We start from the raw sequence: 14,471 nt of genomic DNA, 5'->3' as shown, positions 1-14,471 counted from the left end.
TTGTAAAAAGGCTCAGGCTCTTAACATTGAAGTAAGAGAGGTCCCCTTAGGAGCCCCTCATTAGAAATAAAAGGCATTAACTGCCACTCTGAAGGACACTTGGGTGTAGCACCCATAACTTCAGCTAGGAACAAAGCCCCTAGGCCCACAAAGCTAGAGGTCACTCCTTTGACCCCACCTTTAGCTGCTGCTAAGGTGATAGAGCCTCTTGAAAAACCACATGTAGTGGAAGTGGTTCAACTAGCTCCCAAAAACTTAAAAACTTCTGTCCTAGTACCGATATGGTGTAATACCATTAACCAGATCACTGTTGTGACTCCAACTTCAGTTAACACTGAGTTGAAAGAACCTCTTGAAAACCCACCTAGAGTGGAAGTGGATCACGCTGTGGATAGAAACTATATTCCTGTCCAATCTCGAACACTGTGTAAAAACTTTGTTGAACCTGACAAGAACCTTAGTGTTCATGTCACACACCCTGTGTGGTGTATGTCCTTTAGAATAAAGGCCCCTTCAGTTAAACCTGTAGTGGCTGAACCATTTGAAAACCCACTTACAGAGGAAGTGGTTCCTAAAACTCCAAACCTGGATACACCTGCAAACCCACTTACAGTGGAGGTGATCCAGATAGATGTACAAAGCTTAGGTATTTTTAACAACCCTAAGAGGGCAAGGAGTTTCCTTGGCCCCAAGGTAGGAATTGAGTTTTCTCCTTTAGTTCAGAGTGCCCAGTATGTAACTTCTGGGCCTGAAAAACTGAAAACCAACAAGAGTTATAAGAAACCTAAGAATAGCTTTCTTGCTAGGCCTTCTGATAAAAAGCCTGTGACTCCAACTACTCCTACAGTAGAGATAGATAGGTGTTCTGACGAGGCTAAGGTCTCTGTTTCAAGAGACCACTCTAAACCTGTAGGATCCTCTATAGCGAATCCTACTGAAAGTCCTAATGTTAGAAGGGAAACCTCTAAGAGCCCAAACCATGCTCTACCATTTCAGTTCCAATTCTAAAGTGTTTGACCCACACTGCTTCTGAGGAAGGGGTGGATAGACCAGATGGAAACCTAACTAGGCCTTTGAGGACTGGTAAACCTGGTGGAAATCCAGAAAAGATATGTCTAAGGCTAAACCCCTTGACATTGTGGGCTCTTCTGCTGAAGACCCCCTTGTAAATCTCAGTATTAGAAGGGAAAACCCTAACCAAGGTAAAAACAGATCTAAGAGGAAGTGGAAGGATTTACAATGCTTTGCCACAACCCCTCCAACTAGGATACCCGAGACCCAACCTGCTCATGCGATAGAGGTGGTGAGGAATCATGGAGACCCCTCTAGGTCTAAGGGATTTCTTTATAAGAACTCTTTCAAAAAGCCTATTGTAGGTTCAGAGGTTGTCACAACTTCTGATGGACTGTTTAATCAGATCCCCTATACCTTAGACAAGAGTAAAGTGCCAAACACTACTTGTAGGTCATATAGTTTGCAAATAATAACTAATATAAGAAAAAGTATCACAGCAAGGGTTACAAAAAGATTGCTAGTTGACTCAGCAAACAGTTTAATCGACTTGAAACAAGAGATCCATCCAGGTGAGGATTAGCTTCTCATGTTCCTTAGTCTGGGGGGGGGACGAGTGTTAGGTAAGATTTCCACAGAGCTGGTAAATCTTCCTTTCCTGGTTCAACTCCAGAACTTTTTGTTTTTCTATTGGGATATTTTTCATTAATACCTCAGTGAGTGGGAACCTTTTTCCACACTCACCTGTCTTTAACTCTTTTTATGGGTGTCATTTTTTTAAGACTCTCCATGGTGTCTTTTTAAAGTTAACATGTCTAACAACTGATTGGCAATAAGTGCCTGTTGGTGCTGGGTTGCCATAGGGGCTCCCCATTTAACTTGCTTGTGCTAACCTTGAGTGAACTACAGTTCCCAAAGGTAGAAAGGATATTTGGATCCCTTTTACATTTTATTCTGTGAAACCAGCACACCCCACCTTATGTGGAGTGCTGGGGAGATACAATGTATCCCCTTTCACATTAAAACTGTAACAATTCTGTTACAGTGACAAGCTTACCTTTAATGGCTGGTGGCAGTGATACCTTTTACTAATTTGGTGCACCTTTACCGCGGGCTGTGATCACAGCTGCAGTAAAGGCACCGAAGGGTGCTCATTTTACCAAAATGGCCCCGGTCTTCTTTTTCTGCCATTTTAGTGTTTCTTGTCGTTTCTTGATCCTTCCCCCAACATCCAGGGCGGGAAATTCCTTTGTTTGAGTTTTGCCTTTGGCCGGAGTCCCCTGGACAACCTGCCCAGGCTCCAGTCAGTCTGTAAGCACACGAAGTGGGGGAGGAGTCCAAAACTTCCCCCTCCTTTGTCTTAGGCCTTCCTTCAACTGGGCCAAATCCCAGTGGGGGGGTTGGCTGTCCTGATTGGACAGCCAGACGCCCCTTTTATGTAAAATGCAGGGAGAGAATGCAGAGGTTGTGTTGCAGTTCCTGATAAATACTGGAAACCTGGAAGCTGAAGTCATGTCGACCACTGGAACAGAAAACCGAAGAAGATGACGAAGGAAAAGCGGCGGGAATTATTTCCAGTGGCCGGAGAGCCTGCTGTGTAACCGGAGCCTGCTGCAGCCCTTCCTTCCGATCGACCTGGGGTGTTCGAAAACGACGACCCGAACCCAGAGCCTGGTCAGACCCACTAGACTCAAGAAGACCTGCATTTTGAGCCATTCCACAGGTTGCTGCGACCTTGCGTTCTTGCAATACCCCAATACCCTGGGACTTCCAGCCACTGTGCGGTGCACGGTCTTCCGAATTCCGAATCTCGCTGAAACTTCGTGGGCATCCTGGTCTATCTCCAGAGACACAAATCGAGTCCAAAAAGTCCCCTCCCAAGAGTGCTGGACCTTTTTAACGAAGAGAATTCAACCGCGATTTTCTGTCTTCTTCTGTGCTCCTTGAAAAGGCACCAAACCTGCAGAACCGCATTAAGCCGCGAGAGAAATCTTGCCTAGAGCCTTCTTCATCGATCCCTGCTGCAAAATCTCTTCTGAGGTCTTGTGTTCAGTCTCCAGGACAAGGAATCCACTGACCGGGTATTTGGCTACAATCCCTGAAGTTCTCCTGCTGCAATCTCTTCTTCATTGCTGAGGTACTGTGTTGTCTTGGGTATATACTTACCTTAAGCCTGTTGGGATTTCTGTGTAGTCCTGGGGTGTTTTTCTGTGATTGGGAGGTCCCTCATCCAGTACACCAAGTCCCACTGCTAGAATCCTGCTGTGGGTGTCTTCTGTGAAGTCCCTGGACCCTCTTCTGACCCTAAAAGTAAAGCACTCACTTGTTTGCCAGTTTTCCTAAGGAAACTCTGACTTTTGCTACTAAAGAACTAGCCTGTTGGTCACTAGTCCTAGTGACCCCCCTACTGCTACTGAGAACACTCATGCTCTAAGGGAAAGATTTTGAAGGGATTGGGACTTCTGCCTAGAAAAGAAATCAAGTGTTTTACCTACTTGTAAGAGTTGGTGGGTAACTGTAATTATCAGAGTGAACAGTTACAAAGGTTCTTACTGATCTTGAATGTGTGATGCACTATTCTTAAAAGTATGGTTAACATCTTTTCTTCGCTAGCCACTGTTTTGCCAGTCTAAAAGAAAGTAGATGTAAAGGTATTTTACTCTCCTGTGATTAGGTTGTGCCTCTTTACAAAAGTATTGTGTTGGTTTCACCAGATTATTCCTGTAGGGTAATTGTATGAGTGTCCTCCAACTGTTGGTATCACCAGGTTAGTCTTGTTAGGATAACTGTATGCTTGTCCCCCAACTGGGTCTTGCTTCCTCTTGACTTGCTGCTAGCCTGTCCTTAATAAGTCTACATTAGGTTGTTGCCTACCTAGAATAACTATTCAGCAAAGTGTGACATTGGGTTTTACTTTCCCCTTCATTGTGAAGTTAAAGTAAGTGGGTTTTACTTACCTTGTGTTACCTGTGTGCCATCCAAACAAGTTACCAGAGTTTTTGCTTACCTCTATCTGGGGTTCCCTGATTTCCAAAGCATCTGTAATTGTACATTACATCCGTAGGTTGTACTCACCTGGTATAACTATGTGTTATGACAAAAGTAGTTATAGGTTTTTACTGCACCTAGAATAAGTGTTTCACTATTCACCAAAAGTATATGGTCCAGTTGACTGTTTATGTGATTTGTTCCAAGAGTCACTGTACAAATGGAAGGGCATACTGTCCTGGTATTGCCAAAAGTAATCTAAAAGTAACCATTGGTCTTTTACTCCCAAAGAATAGGCTTGACCTATACTAAATGTGTATAACAAGGTTTTGACTTCCCTAGAACTACTGTTAGGTGTTCCAAATAAGGTTTATACTTGGGCCTGTGTGCTTTCAAGTATAGTGTTGTGTTTTATATTGTGATTTCATATAATGTGTTAGTACTTACTTAACGGCAGAAAAGCCTTCAGGGCTAGCCTGACGGCCCTCAGCTCCAACAGATTGATATGGAGTCTTGACTCCTACGGAGACCAACGACCGCAGACTGTCAACTCGATGGCATGAGCTCGACCATCCCGTGAGGGATGCGTCCGTCACGTCGTCACCTCCGGCCAGGGTAGCCAAAACGGAGCCCCCTTCATCAGATTGTCTTTGACAGCCCACCACAGAAGGTCCTGGGCGACCGAGGACGGCACCTGAACAGGGTCCAACATCCTGCCGGAGGACTGAGACCACTGGAGCTTGAGTGCCCATTGCAAAGATCTCATCCGCAACCTGGCCTCTGACACCAGAAGAATGCCAGATGCCATGAGGCCGAGCAATCTCAAGAACTCGAACGCTGGGAGACTCTGGGCAAGTTGAAACTTGTGCACCATCTGCTGAATGTGATGAGCCCTCACCTGTGGAGGAAAACACTGCCCCAGGGACGTGTCGAGCACTGCTCCGATGTACTGGAGCCTCTGAGTTGGTGTCAAATGGGACTTCTTTAAGTGGAGGGAGAAGCCCAGCTTGTGGAGGGAGTGGCAGGTGACTGACAGATGATCCAGGACTTGCTCGGGAGAGCCCGTCCTGATCAATCAATCGTCCAGTTAGGGGTAGACGTGAATCCCCCCCTTTCCTGAGGTGCGCTGCCACCACTACCATGAGCTTGGTGAAGACCCTTGGGCGGAGGTCAATCCGAACGGCAGGACCCAAAACTGAAAGCGCGAGTCGCCAACCACAAACCTCAGGTACTTCTGTGCTTTGGCTGGATCGGCACATGAAAATAAGCGTCCTTGAGGTCGAGAGACACCAACCAGTCCTGAAGTTGAAGGCCTGGAGGACTTGAGAGAGAGAGTAACCATCTTGAACTTGTCCTTCCGGTGGAGTTTGTTCAAACCGCGCAAGTCCATGATGGGTCTCAATCCCCCGTCTTTCTTGGAAATCAAAAAATAAGGGGTATACCATCCCTTGTTCCTCTCCGCTACAGGCACCAGTTCTATGGCGCCTTTCTCCAGCAGGGATTGAATTTCCTGCGAAAGGAGCGGAACCGGATTCTTCAAAGAGAGATTCCCCTGTGTGATTGTTTTGAGGCCTCTGCCGGAAAGGAAGACAGTAGCCGTGGGTTATGATCTCCAGAACCCACACATCTGAAGTAATGGTGCGCCACTCTGCAAGATACTGCGCCAGCCTTCCCCCAACCGGCGAACCATGAGACATGGCCTCATGAATGAGCTGAAGCGGCTGCAGCGTTGCCTGAGGGCAAAGAGGCAACAGCCCGAGCGGCCTTGGCACCTCGAGTACCTTGCTTTCCACCTCTGGCACTCCTACGGTGGCCCCTTTGACTGGCAGCTCCTCTTGCTTTACCAAAGGACGAGTAATAACGAAAAGGAACCTCCCCTCCATTGCTGTCCCCTAGGAAAAAAAGGCAGAGGTTGGCGAACTGCAGTGCCCAAAGACTTAGCTGCAGCTTTGGAGGTCTGCAACCTCTCAAAGCTCTAGTCGGCCTTGCTGCCAAAAAGATGTTCCCCGTCAAAGGGCATGTTGAGGGGCCGGGCCTGCACATCAGGAGCAAACCCAGACTTCCGCAACCATGCAAACCTGCGTATCACGGTGCTCGCCTCAATGGACCGGCTGACGCAATCTGCCATGTCCAAATCCGACTGAACGGCCTCACACATGGCGTCCTTACCATCCTGAACCATGGCACGGAAACCATCCCGTTCATCCCCTTCTGGAATATGTTCAGCCGCTAAGGAAACAGTTCCACAGAGTGCGTGAAACATGACAAGGCACATACGGAGTTGGCCACCTGAAGCGCCATACCCCCTGAAAAAAACACTTTCTTTGCCCAGCCGTCAAAACGCTGGTCGTCCCTATCAGGAGGGATGGTAGGATACAACGCCTGCTTTGCCGGGGCCGTAGCCGCCTGCACCACCAAACTCTCCGGAGTGGGATGCTTGGTCAAGTAGCAGGGGTCGCTACTGGCTGGGTGGTATTTTCGTGGCAAAGACTTGCCCACTGCCGGGAGACTCTCCGGAGCAGTCCAAGCCGCCGTCACCCTCCTCTGTAGAGCCATATGGAACGGCAGTACCGGGTCAGTTGGTGGACCTTGGTCGAGGATATCGTAAGGTCATCCTGAAGAAAATCCCCTGGGGGAGCAGACCAACCCAAGTACTCAGTGACCCTGGATATAAGGCGCCGGTACGAGGAGTCGGCATGAGTGCCAGGCTCAGGCCTACAAAACTCCACCTCCGGAGAGGTGTCCAGCCCACTATCATTGTGCAGGGATTGCCGCAAGTCTTCAATCTGGCTATGGCCCGAAAAAATCTCTTCGGTACCATATCCGGAACCATGCCATCATCAGAGCCCTCATCCACCTCCGAAATAAACTCAAGCTGGCGGAAAGAAGGCACAGAATGCGGAACAAAGCCATGCTTGGCCTTTTTGCCAGAGCCTTTCTAGGCGGTTCCACCGAGCCCTGAGGAACCCCCGTCGACACAGCCTTGAAAGGCGTAGAGTGAATCGGCGTTGACGCCGAACGCGGTACCGACAGCATCGATGGCGCCGACACAGTCCTCGAAGCCGGGGCCCCGAGTGTGTCCCTCGACAGACTGGGCACCGATGGCATCGATGACTTCTTCGAAGACGGGGCCTTGAAAGAGTCCGTCGACGACCTCGGCGTCAACGTCTTCCTTGAAGATACCACAGGTTCACACGGTCTCGAGAGCGTCAAGGACCGGGACCTGGAACGGGCATACCGAGAACGATTCCCCTTGTCCGAGCGGGACCTTTCCCGTGAATCGTGACGACCACCCGAGGCCGAAGACTTACGAGCAGCGTCTCTCGACCAATCACGACCAACCCCATTCGGAGGCGCGGACAGACCAGTGCCCTGCGATTCGAGAATCGCCAACAATTTCTTCTCAAAGGAAGCCCATTCCTCCGGCGTTGCGTGCTTGGTAGAGTAAGCGACCCGCCGACGGGCGGAGTCCTCGGAAGAGGACGGGGAAGGCGACCGATGACGGCGCTTCCGGGAGTGCCTCGAAGAGGCAGAGGAGTGGCGGGACCGACTCCGGGACCGAGACCCACTGGACTTCCGACGACACAGAGAGTCGCCTCTCCAATCGTCCGTCGAAAGCCCCGCAGACCTCAACTTCCGTGGCTTAGACACCTTACCTACCGATAACTTCTTCTTGCGCTCCCGCAAGGCTTTTGACGTGAGTGACTGGCAGTCGACAGAGTCATCCGTGTCATGGGCCTCCCCGAGGCACCAGAGGCAGGCGTTGTGCGAGTCCGTAACCGACATCTTGGACCCACAGTCCCCGCACTTCTTAAAGCCCGGACGCTGTGTGGAAGACGAGGTAGACATCTTCACGAAGAAAGACTTCACAATACGAAACAGGTTTGAAGAACCGAGAAAGAACAAGAACTCCAAAGAGTCGAGGCGCGCCGAGATCTCCGAAGCGAACACGTTTGCGGTAAAAACAGAACTGAGGCTTCGGGCGTCGTGCGTCCTACGTATAACATCCAGTGACGTCGGAGGAGGTCCTCGAGGGCGGCGTATCAACATCATCGACGCAGACGCCGAAGATTTTCCGAAGCAGCACAGCTGTGGTGATTACTGTCATAGATATGGAATACGTTGGAGGACCCAATCCCCTTGAAACTGTTTCATTAACATTATACTTAAGTGATGTTTCAGCTGAAGTGCCAAGACTCCAATAAAATGACTGGATTTACCGAATAACATGTACATAAAAATATAAGTCTACACATCATGCTTTGGATTTCCAGTAAAAGGTAGACTTTTATGAGAATGTAAAGATTATTTGAAAATAGGAACAAAAAGGAACTGTAATGAATGAATTTACATAAACAAAAATCAAGCCACTTTAAAATACTGGAGAGTGCAGTGCAGTTGGAATATTTTGAAATCACAGCTGATGTAATAAGCTATTACAGATGCAAAATGGTATGCATGTATTCATATTCATACTACATTAGAGCTGGCATGTAACAAGAAAATAATGTACATGATCTTCTATGGACATTACATCCTCATTTAAAGGTATCACCCATAAATCCAAACCCACCGGCCAGCTTCCACCCAATACCAAATGTACCACGCATTGGCAAAGTCATGTAGAAGCTTGATGTACAGCTCTGGAATTGGATAGTGAAGAGCCTACTCATTAACGCATCGCCTACACTCAAACTGCCATTCTTCGCCTCCTGAATTTATAACTGGCATTTGATATAAGTGGCCTTAACATTCACCATAAAATAATGTAATCTCAGGCTTTTCTAGCTTAAAACCTCCCCAATTGTTCCAACCAGAACAAATTAAGCTGATGTTCTTGTTTTATTGCCTTACTCTCGATTGCTGGGTATCCCAAAGCTCTTCCCTTCAACATTCCGAGCAAAGATTATACAAAGCCTCAATGTGGAATTCTAAATATAAGCAGACAACACCCAGAAAGGGCTAGGAGTGGTTTTGGTTTGATACTGGTGACTGATTCAGGCAAACCCAGGCCACTCCACAAAGCTTTTCCAGACTGTCTAAGAGCCATTTGCATCAGGGGAAGAGAGTTTAGCCAATAAGGTGGCTGGGAAAGTGGCAGAGAATACACATTCTGCACTTTCTGCTCCAGCCACCCAGGCGCATCCCTGGGTTGCTGCATTTAAAACAAATAAAAAGTAATAATTAATTCAGGGTGGTGAAAGCAGAGGTGTTGCTAGGTCTGGAAAAGATCCAGGGCTATCCTGATGACGGGACTGTCGGGGCAGCTAGACATTTGGATGTAGCCCCTGAGCTTCTATGCAGGGTGTTAGGCAGAAACCTGTGCAGTTCCCTCTGGCACCATTGCAAAAGATTTAGGACTACAGGTGTTTGGCAGTAAACCCACTTGGTAGCAGTGGCTGAGCATTCAGATTTCCAAAGAGTTAGGCAAGAGCACACAATAGAACAAGTAAACACTGACCAGGGCTTGGTGTAAAAGAGATATAATTATTTATTTAAAACCACATCTAGAAAAACACACAGGTACTAATAGTAATCAATTCAAAAACACGGTCACTAAAAGATATACACTCCCCTAAAAGAATATTAGACAAGTCTTAAGTAAAGCCCCACTTATTTTCAGACAGCGGTGAGAGCTTAATGTAGATGGCACTGTAATAGTTTGTTTAAAAAAGGGAGAGAAAAGCAGAGAACAAATTGAAACAGATCCCAACACTTTTTCAAGAACACAACAAGAGAGGAAGGCAAGCTAAAACCGTGAAGTTAGAGTTCAAGAGGCTGGATCCACTTTCAGAGGATCAAAACGAAATGTGTCCAAGGTCACACGGTTGCAGTGCACAAAGGTCCTGTAAAGGTTCAAAAAGGAGTTGGACCACAGAAAGGGACCAGTTAGAGGGACAAGGCGGCCAGCCCAGTCCAGAAGGTTAAGGAGTTATTATTACCTTGTAGCAATCTTTAGAAAGGGAGGCCTGACGGACACGGTACCTTAAAGTGGTGAGAACGCCCCAGCGGGAGCAGTTGTTCCTGGCAGTGGGTGCAAGTCGGTGCTTCGTCCAGGGGAAGAGAGGATCTCATCGTGGAGGAAGACAGGAGTCCGTTGCACAGCCAGGGAAGAAACCAGCTGCGGAGTTTCTCAGGTACAAGGAACGGTCCGGTGATTCGCGGTTCAGTGGTGAGTGGCTATCCGGCTGCCGGGGTGCTTGGCACGGGCAGGTCGACCACAAACCGGGCTGGGGTGCGAAGAAAGAAAGGAAAACTGGTTGTGCCCACCAGTCAGGGGAAGAAGCCTCTCCAGCCGGGGAGATCTTCTCTGTCGTCGGGAAGTGGTGAGTCGGTTCGGCAGGGCTCCACCGGTGGTGTCGTCGTGGTAGGTCGGCTCAGCTTCTTCCTCGTCGGATTCTCAGGTCCTGTGGCGACTTCTGAAGTTCCAGTCCCCAAAGCCCTGCTTTTATGCAGAAAACCCCCATTCACTCAGCCTAGCTGTCACTCAAACATGCTAAGTGGTGAGCCGGCCGGCTCACCACTTGGACCAATCACACAAGAGTGCGACCTGGGTTACCAAGGTAACTCGGTCCAGGGTGCCTAAACCCCCTCCCACACCCTCTGTGGGACCCAGACAGAGTGGCACCACTTTTGGAGGCTTCTGTGGAGAAGCCCGCCAAAAAAGTGGAACAAAGGGCTCGACTTGCGTTGGAGTCACAGAAGAGAACACAAATGCCATTTTAGAATCGAGTCTTGGCAAAAAATACCAACCGAAGAAATAATATTAATTAAATAAACCGGCGGTATGTTCGAGGCTATGAGAATTAAATAATTAAAGTTGGTAGCCTCGAACAATGGGAAAATCCCATAGGAAAATATTTGCGATCGAATATAAAAAGGGGACCCACTGCCACCAGCCAAAACTCGATCAGGGGGGACGGACACGTGCCCCCTCGACTAACAGACCCCGGGGCAATCGAATTGCCCCGACCAGTACGTCCACAATATGATGGTTTGTACTGGTTTCTGTTAATAATTTGGGACTAGTAAAGCCAATGCTGACTTTACATGCCCTGGGAGACAGTAGTCAGTCCCAGGGTATGGAGTCTATGGTGGGGTGTCACTATGACACCCCTGTGTTACTGCACGGAGGGTGCTGTGTAACACACATAGGAAAAACACATGAGACCCTATGGAGTAAAGGACCCCATAGCACATAAAACACATTACCAGTCAAAGGAATACCATGAATCATGTCCAAGAGTGGGAGAAAAAGAGTCTCACTCTTGGCAGGAGAAAAAGAGTCTCCTCCACAACCACAGTCTTCCTTGGGGGGCCTTGAAGATGCTGCTCATTTTGTACGAGTGTGTAAAATGTTAGCAAGAAATAAGTACATTCCCATGTTCTACATACAGATTAAGTGTGATGTTAGAAGAAAATACATCAAGTCTAACATTGACAAAAACCTGAAATACCAAAAAATACTAAATGGGTCTTGTAAAAATTACTCTACATGGCTAGGTGCTTGTTTACAGTAGCATAATCTAGAAACTGGCCATCCTATCTGAATTTGTTAACCAATTTCTTTATTTCAAGTCAGAAAATGCAGTCCCATGCAAGGCATCGATACCTGAGGGTTTGTAGCGCTATATAAATTCCAAATTATTATTATTATTACCTCGTCAATCTTGGGTAGAACAGCCACGATGTGACGAGCGAGAACCTCGCCTGCCTTCGTGAAAACATGGCAACACAGCGGGTCCCCTTTCACAGCCCCTGAGAAGACAAACAGAGGAAGATAATGAAGGGGAGCATTCATTTTGTTTACTATAATAGGAATACACTATTTTTTTTTCAACCTGTTTATTTTGAACAATACAGCATCTAAAAACCTTACATTTTGTTAAGCAAGACACTGACCACTTATATTACATAGGCACATTTGATACGAGTCATGCAGCTTAACCATCTGAGGGCTGTACATTTTTAACACATGAGAAATAATTAAATAAAATGAACTACAAACTGAGAGTGCACTCCTCTGGCTAAGTCAACCATCTGCCTAAACTATGCCATTAACACAGCCTACTTTCTACCTATCTCTAACAGGAGAGTGTGGCTAAGAGGGTGCCGTGATTATTACTTATAGGCAGTTCCTTACTGGTTTTCTGGACAAAAAGAACAGTTGTGACCAGATGAGGGGACACCATCAGGGAGGAGCAGGACTCCTCTCAACCTACGGCAGGTGGTCTACCAGGGTTTTAATCAGAGTCAGTACTGCCCCAGAGGCGTGGCGATGGAGTAGCGAGGTTCCAGTCTCTGCCCCCCTATATGTACTTTGTTGCATGCAGAAGGTACCGCTGTCAATCACCCAATGCATGCCTTATTGTATTCTGCTTCAGGACTACCTGTCCCAGAAGGATATTGTGATGAATCTGATGCCATCACTTCTTTCACAGGCATAGCCTCTCCTCATGTAGCCAGGGACAACAGCTGCCGGGGGGGGGGGGGGGGGGGGGATTTGGTATCAGTGACATGGTATCTCCCTTTCCCCCTTTAGAGACGCCCCATCTATTCCTCGTGACTTATTGGCATATTGTGGTAAGCCCACCCACATCCAACAAGACTTACTAATGGCCTCCACCCATATCCTGCAATGACAGACTGAATATCCAGTCTGTTTTGTTTTGTTAAGGTCACTAAAGCACGAAAGCCCACTCTGCGCTCTAGAAGTTGAAAGCAATGTCACTGTGGCAGGAGCTTTAAATCTCAAACAACTGATGAGGTTATGAGAGAAGCTGACAGGAGCTGGTGACTTATTGGAGGGAGAGAGACGGCTCAGTGAGAACCCAGCTGCTTGCAATACCTGCAGAGGAGAGGAGCAGACAGATCTGTGTGACATTGAAAGTCTGCCGGTCCCGCCAAGAAGCAGGAGAACCAGAGTACCGCTAGACTGCGGAAGCCAAACGAAGAACGGAGAAGGGACGAAACACTCACAATACCTACTGGAGTGCTGCAGCGTGCACGGAAGCCTGCAAAGGATGCCCGACTGGCCACACAACTCCTGAGCACAGCTGGGAAAGGTGGGCTGCCGGGATGCTGCACATCAAGTACTGTGCAAAAGGCTGCAGACACCGTAAACGTGATTGAGAAAGGGTTGACTTATTGAATATCAGGAGCATGGCAAAGGCTGAAACCTGCAATTAAACATAAGTCTAAGACGCACAATTGTGAATCAAGTGAATTATGTGAGACAGTCCAGGCAGAGGAGTATACCAGGAAAAGTCAATTGTGTGAAAGAAGGTTACATGCAATTATAACTAATGAAATAATAACCAATAAAAAAATAACGAATACAAAACAACTAATTCCAAAATAACCAATTCATTATTCATTTTTTGGGGGGTTCCCACCCCATCCCACCACCAACACCCCATTTTATTTTAATAATACTTTTCCCCCTCCCCCTAAACCACTATTCCCTCTAACAACCCCATTTTTAGTTTTTTTCAAAATTTGTTATTTTAGAATTAGTTGTTTTTTCATTCGTTATTTTTTATTAGTTGTTTTGTATTCGATATAATCACTGCATTCCGTGAAACAATCCTAAGAAAGACCCATGCCCTTGGGATTGTGAATCAATTGAACTATGTGAGAAAGTCCGGGCAGGGGAGTATACCAGGCAAAGTCAATTGTGTCAAAGGAATCCTGAGGAGGAGTCCATAACCTTGGAACTGTAAATCAAGTGAACTGTGTAAGAATTCCTGGCAGGAGAGTATACCAGGCAAAGCCAATTGTGTGACACAAACCTCAAGGAAGACCCATACCCTTAGGATTGTGAATTGAATGAACTGTATAAAGAAAGTTCTGGCAGGAGAGTATAACAGGAAAAGTCAATTGTGTGAAACAAATCTTATGGAAGTACCTTACCCTGGGGATTGTGCAAGATTGCAAAGTTAACTGCAAATATCAGTAAGAAGAAGTTATCTTCTTGAGTTATGAACAATTTTATCACATTTTGGAACTTGTTTTTGCTGGAAAGAAACCCGAGGAAGGGAGACATTCCCAGGTATTGTGAACACCATTGAAGTGGAAACCTTTTTGTTGGAATCCTATTTTTTTTTCAACCTGAAAATTTGTGCACTTCTCAAGCCAATCACATTACCCTTAGCACCTTAGAGTTACTTTTATTATGTGAGGGCAAGAATAGAATTTCAGACACAGGACATTTTGCTTTGGACCTCTTGACATTGGACAGACACTTAGTTTTGGTTGAGTTAGGGAAATACCTCTAGGATTGGGGTCAGCAAAGCCTTTTCCAACCCTCTTATTATTTCCTCTTAATATTTAAATAAAAGTCTATAACAATCAACATTACTTCTCTGTGTCCACTTCTCATTCCTGGTTTATCGCACTATGCAGCATATGAAAGTCACCATGCTCTGTTAAGTGTAACCGCTGACCGCGTGTATAAAGGAGAAATGCCATCA

The 14,471-nt window shown here is 46.9% G+C and overlaps 1 protein-coding gene across 2 annotated transcripts in view; it reads right to left on the bottom strand.

Annotated features, from left to right (window-relative positions):
• Nucleotides 1-14,471, bottom strand: part of NAGK (N-acetylglucosamine kinase) — a 460,912-nt gene that overhangs the window by 75,041 nt on the left and 371,400 nt on the right. For both annotated transcript variants that reach the window (XM_069632274.1, XM_069632275.1), the window contains exon 8: nt 11,660-11,757. In XM_069632274.1, the coding sequence (XP_069488375.1) occupies nt 11,660-11,757 (98 nt within the window). The remainder of the gene's footprint in view (nt 1-11,659; nt 11,758-14,471) is intronic.

This window comes from Ambystoma mexicanum, chromosome 6q (assembly GCF_040938575.1).
Source record: "Ambystoma mexicanum isolate Mex_15411 chromosome 6q, UKY_AmexF1_1, whole genome shotgun sequence".
NCBI classification, from domain to species: domain Eukaryota; kingdom Metazoa; phylum Chordata; class Amphibia; order Caudata; family Ambystomatidae; genus Ambystoma; species Ambystoma mexicanum.
This window is presented reverse-complemented; position numbering and strand designations above follow the sequence as displayed.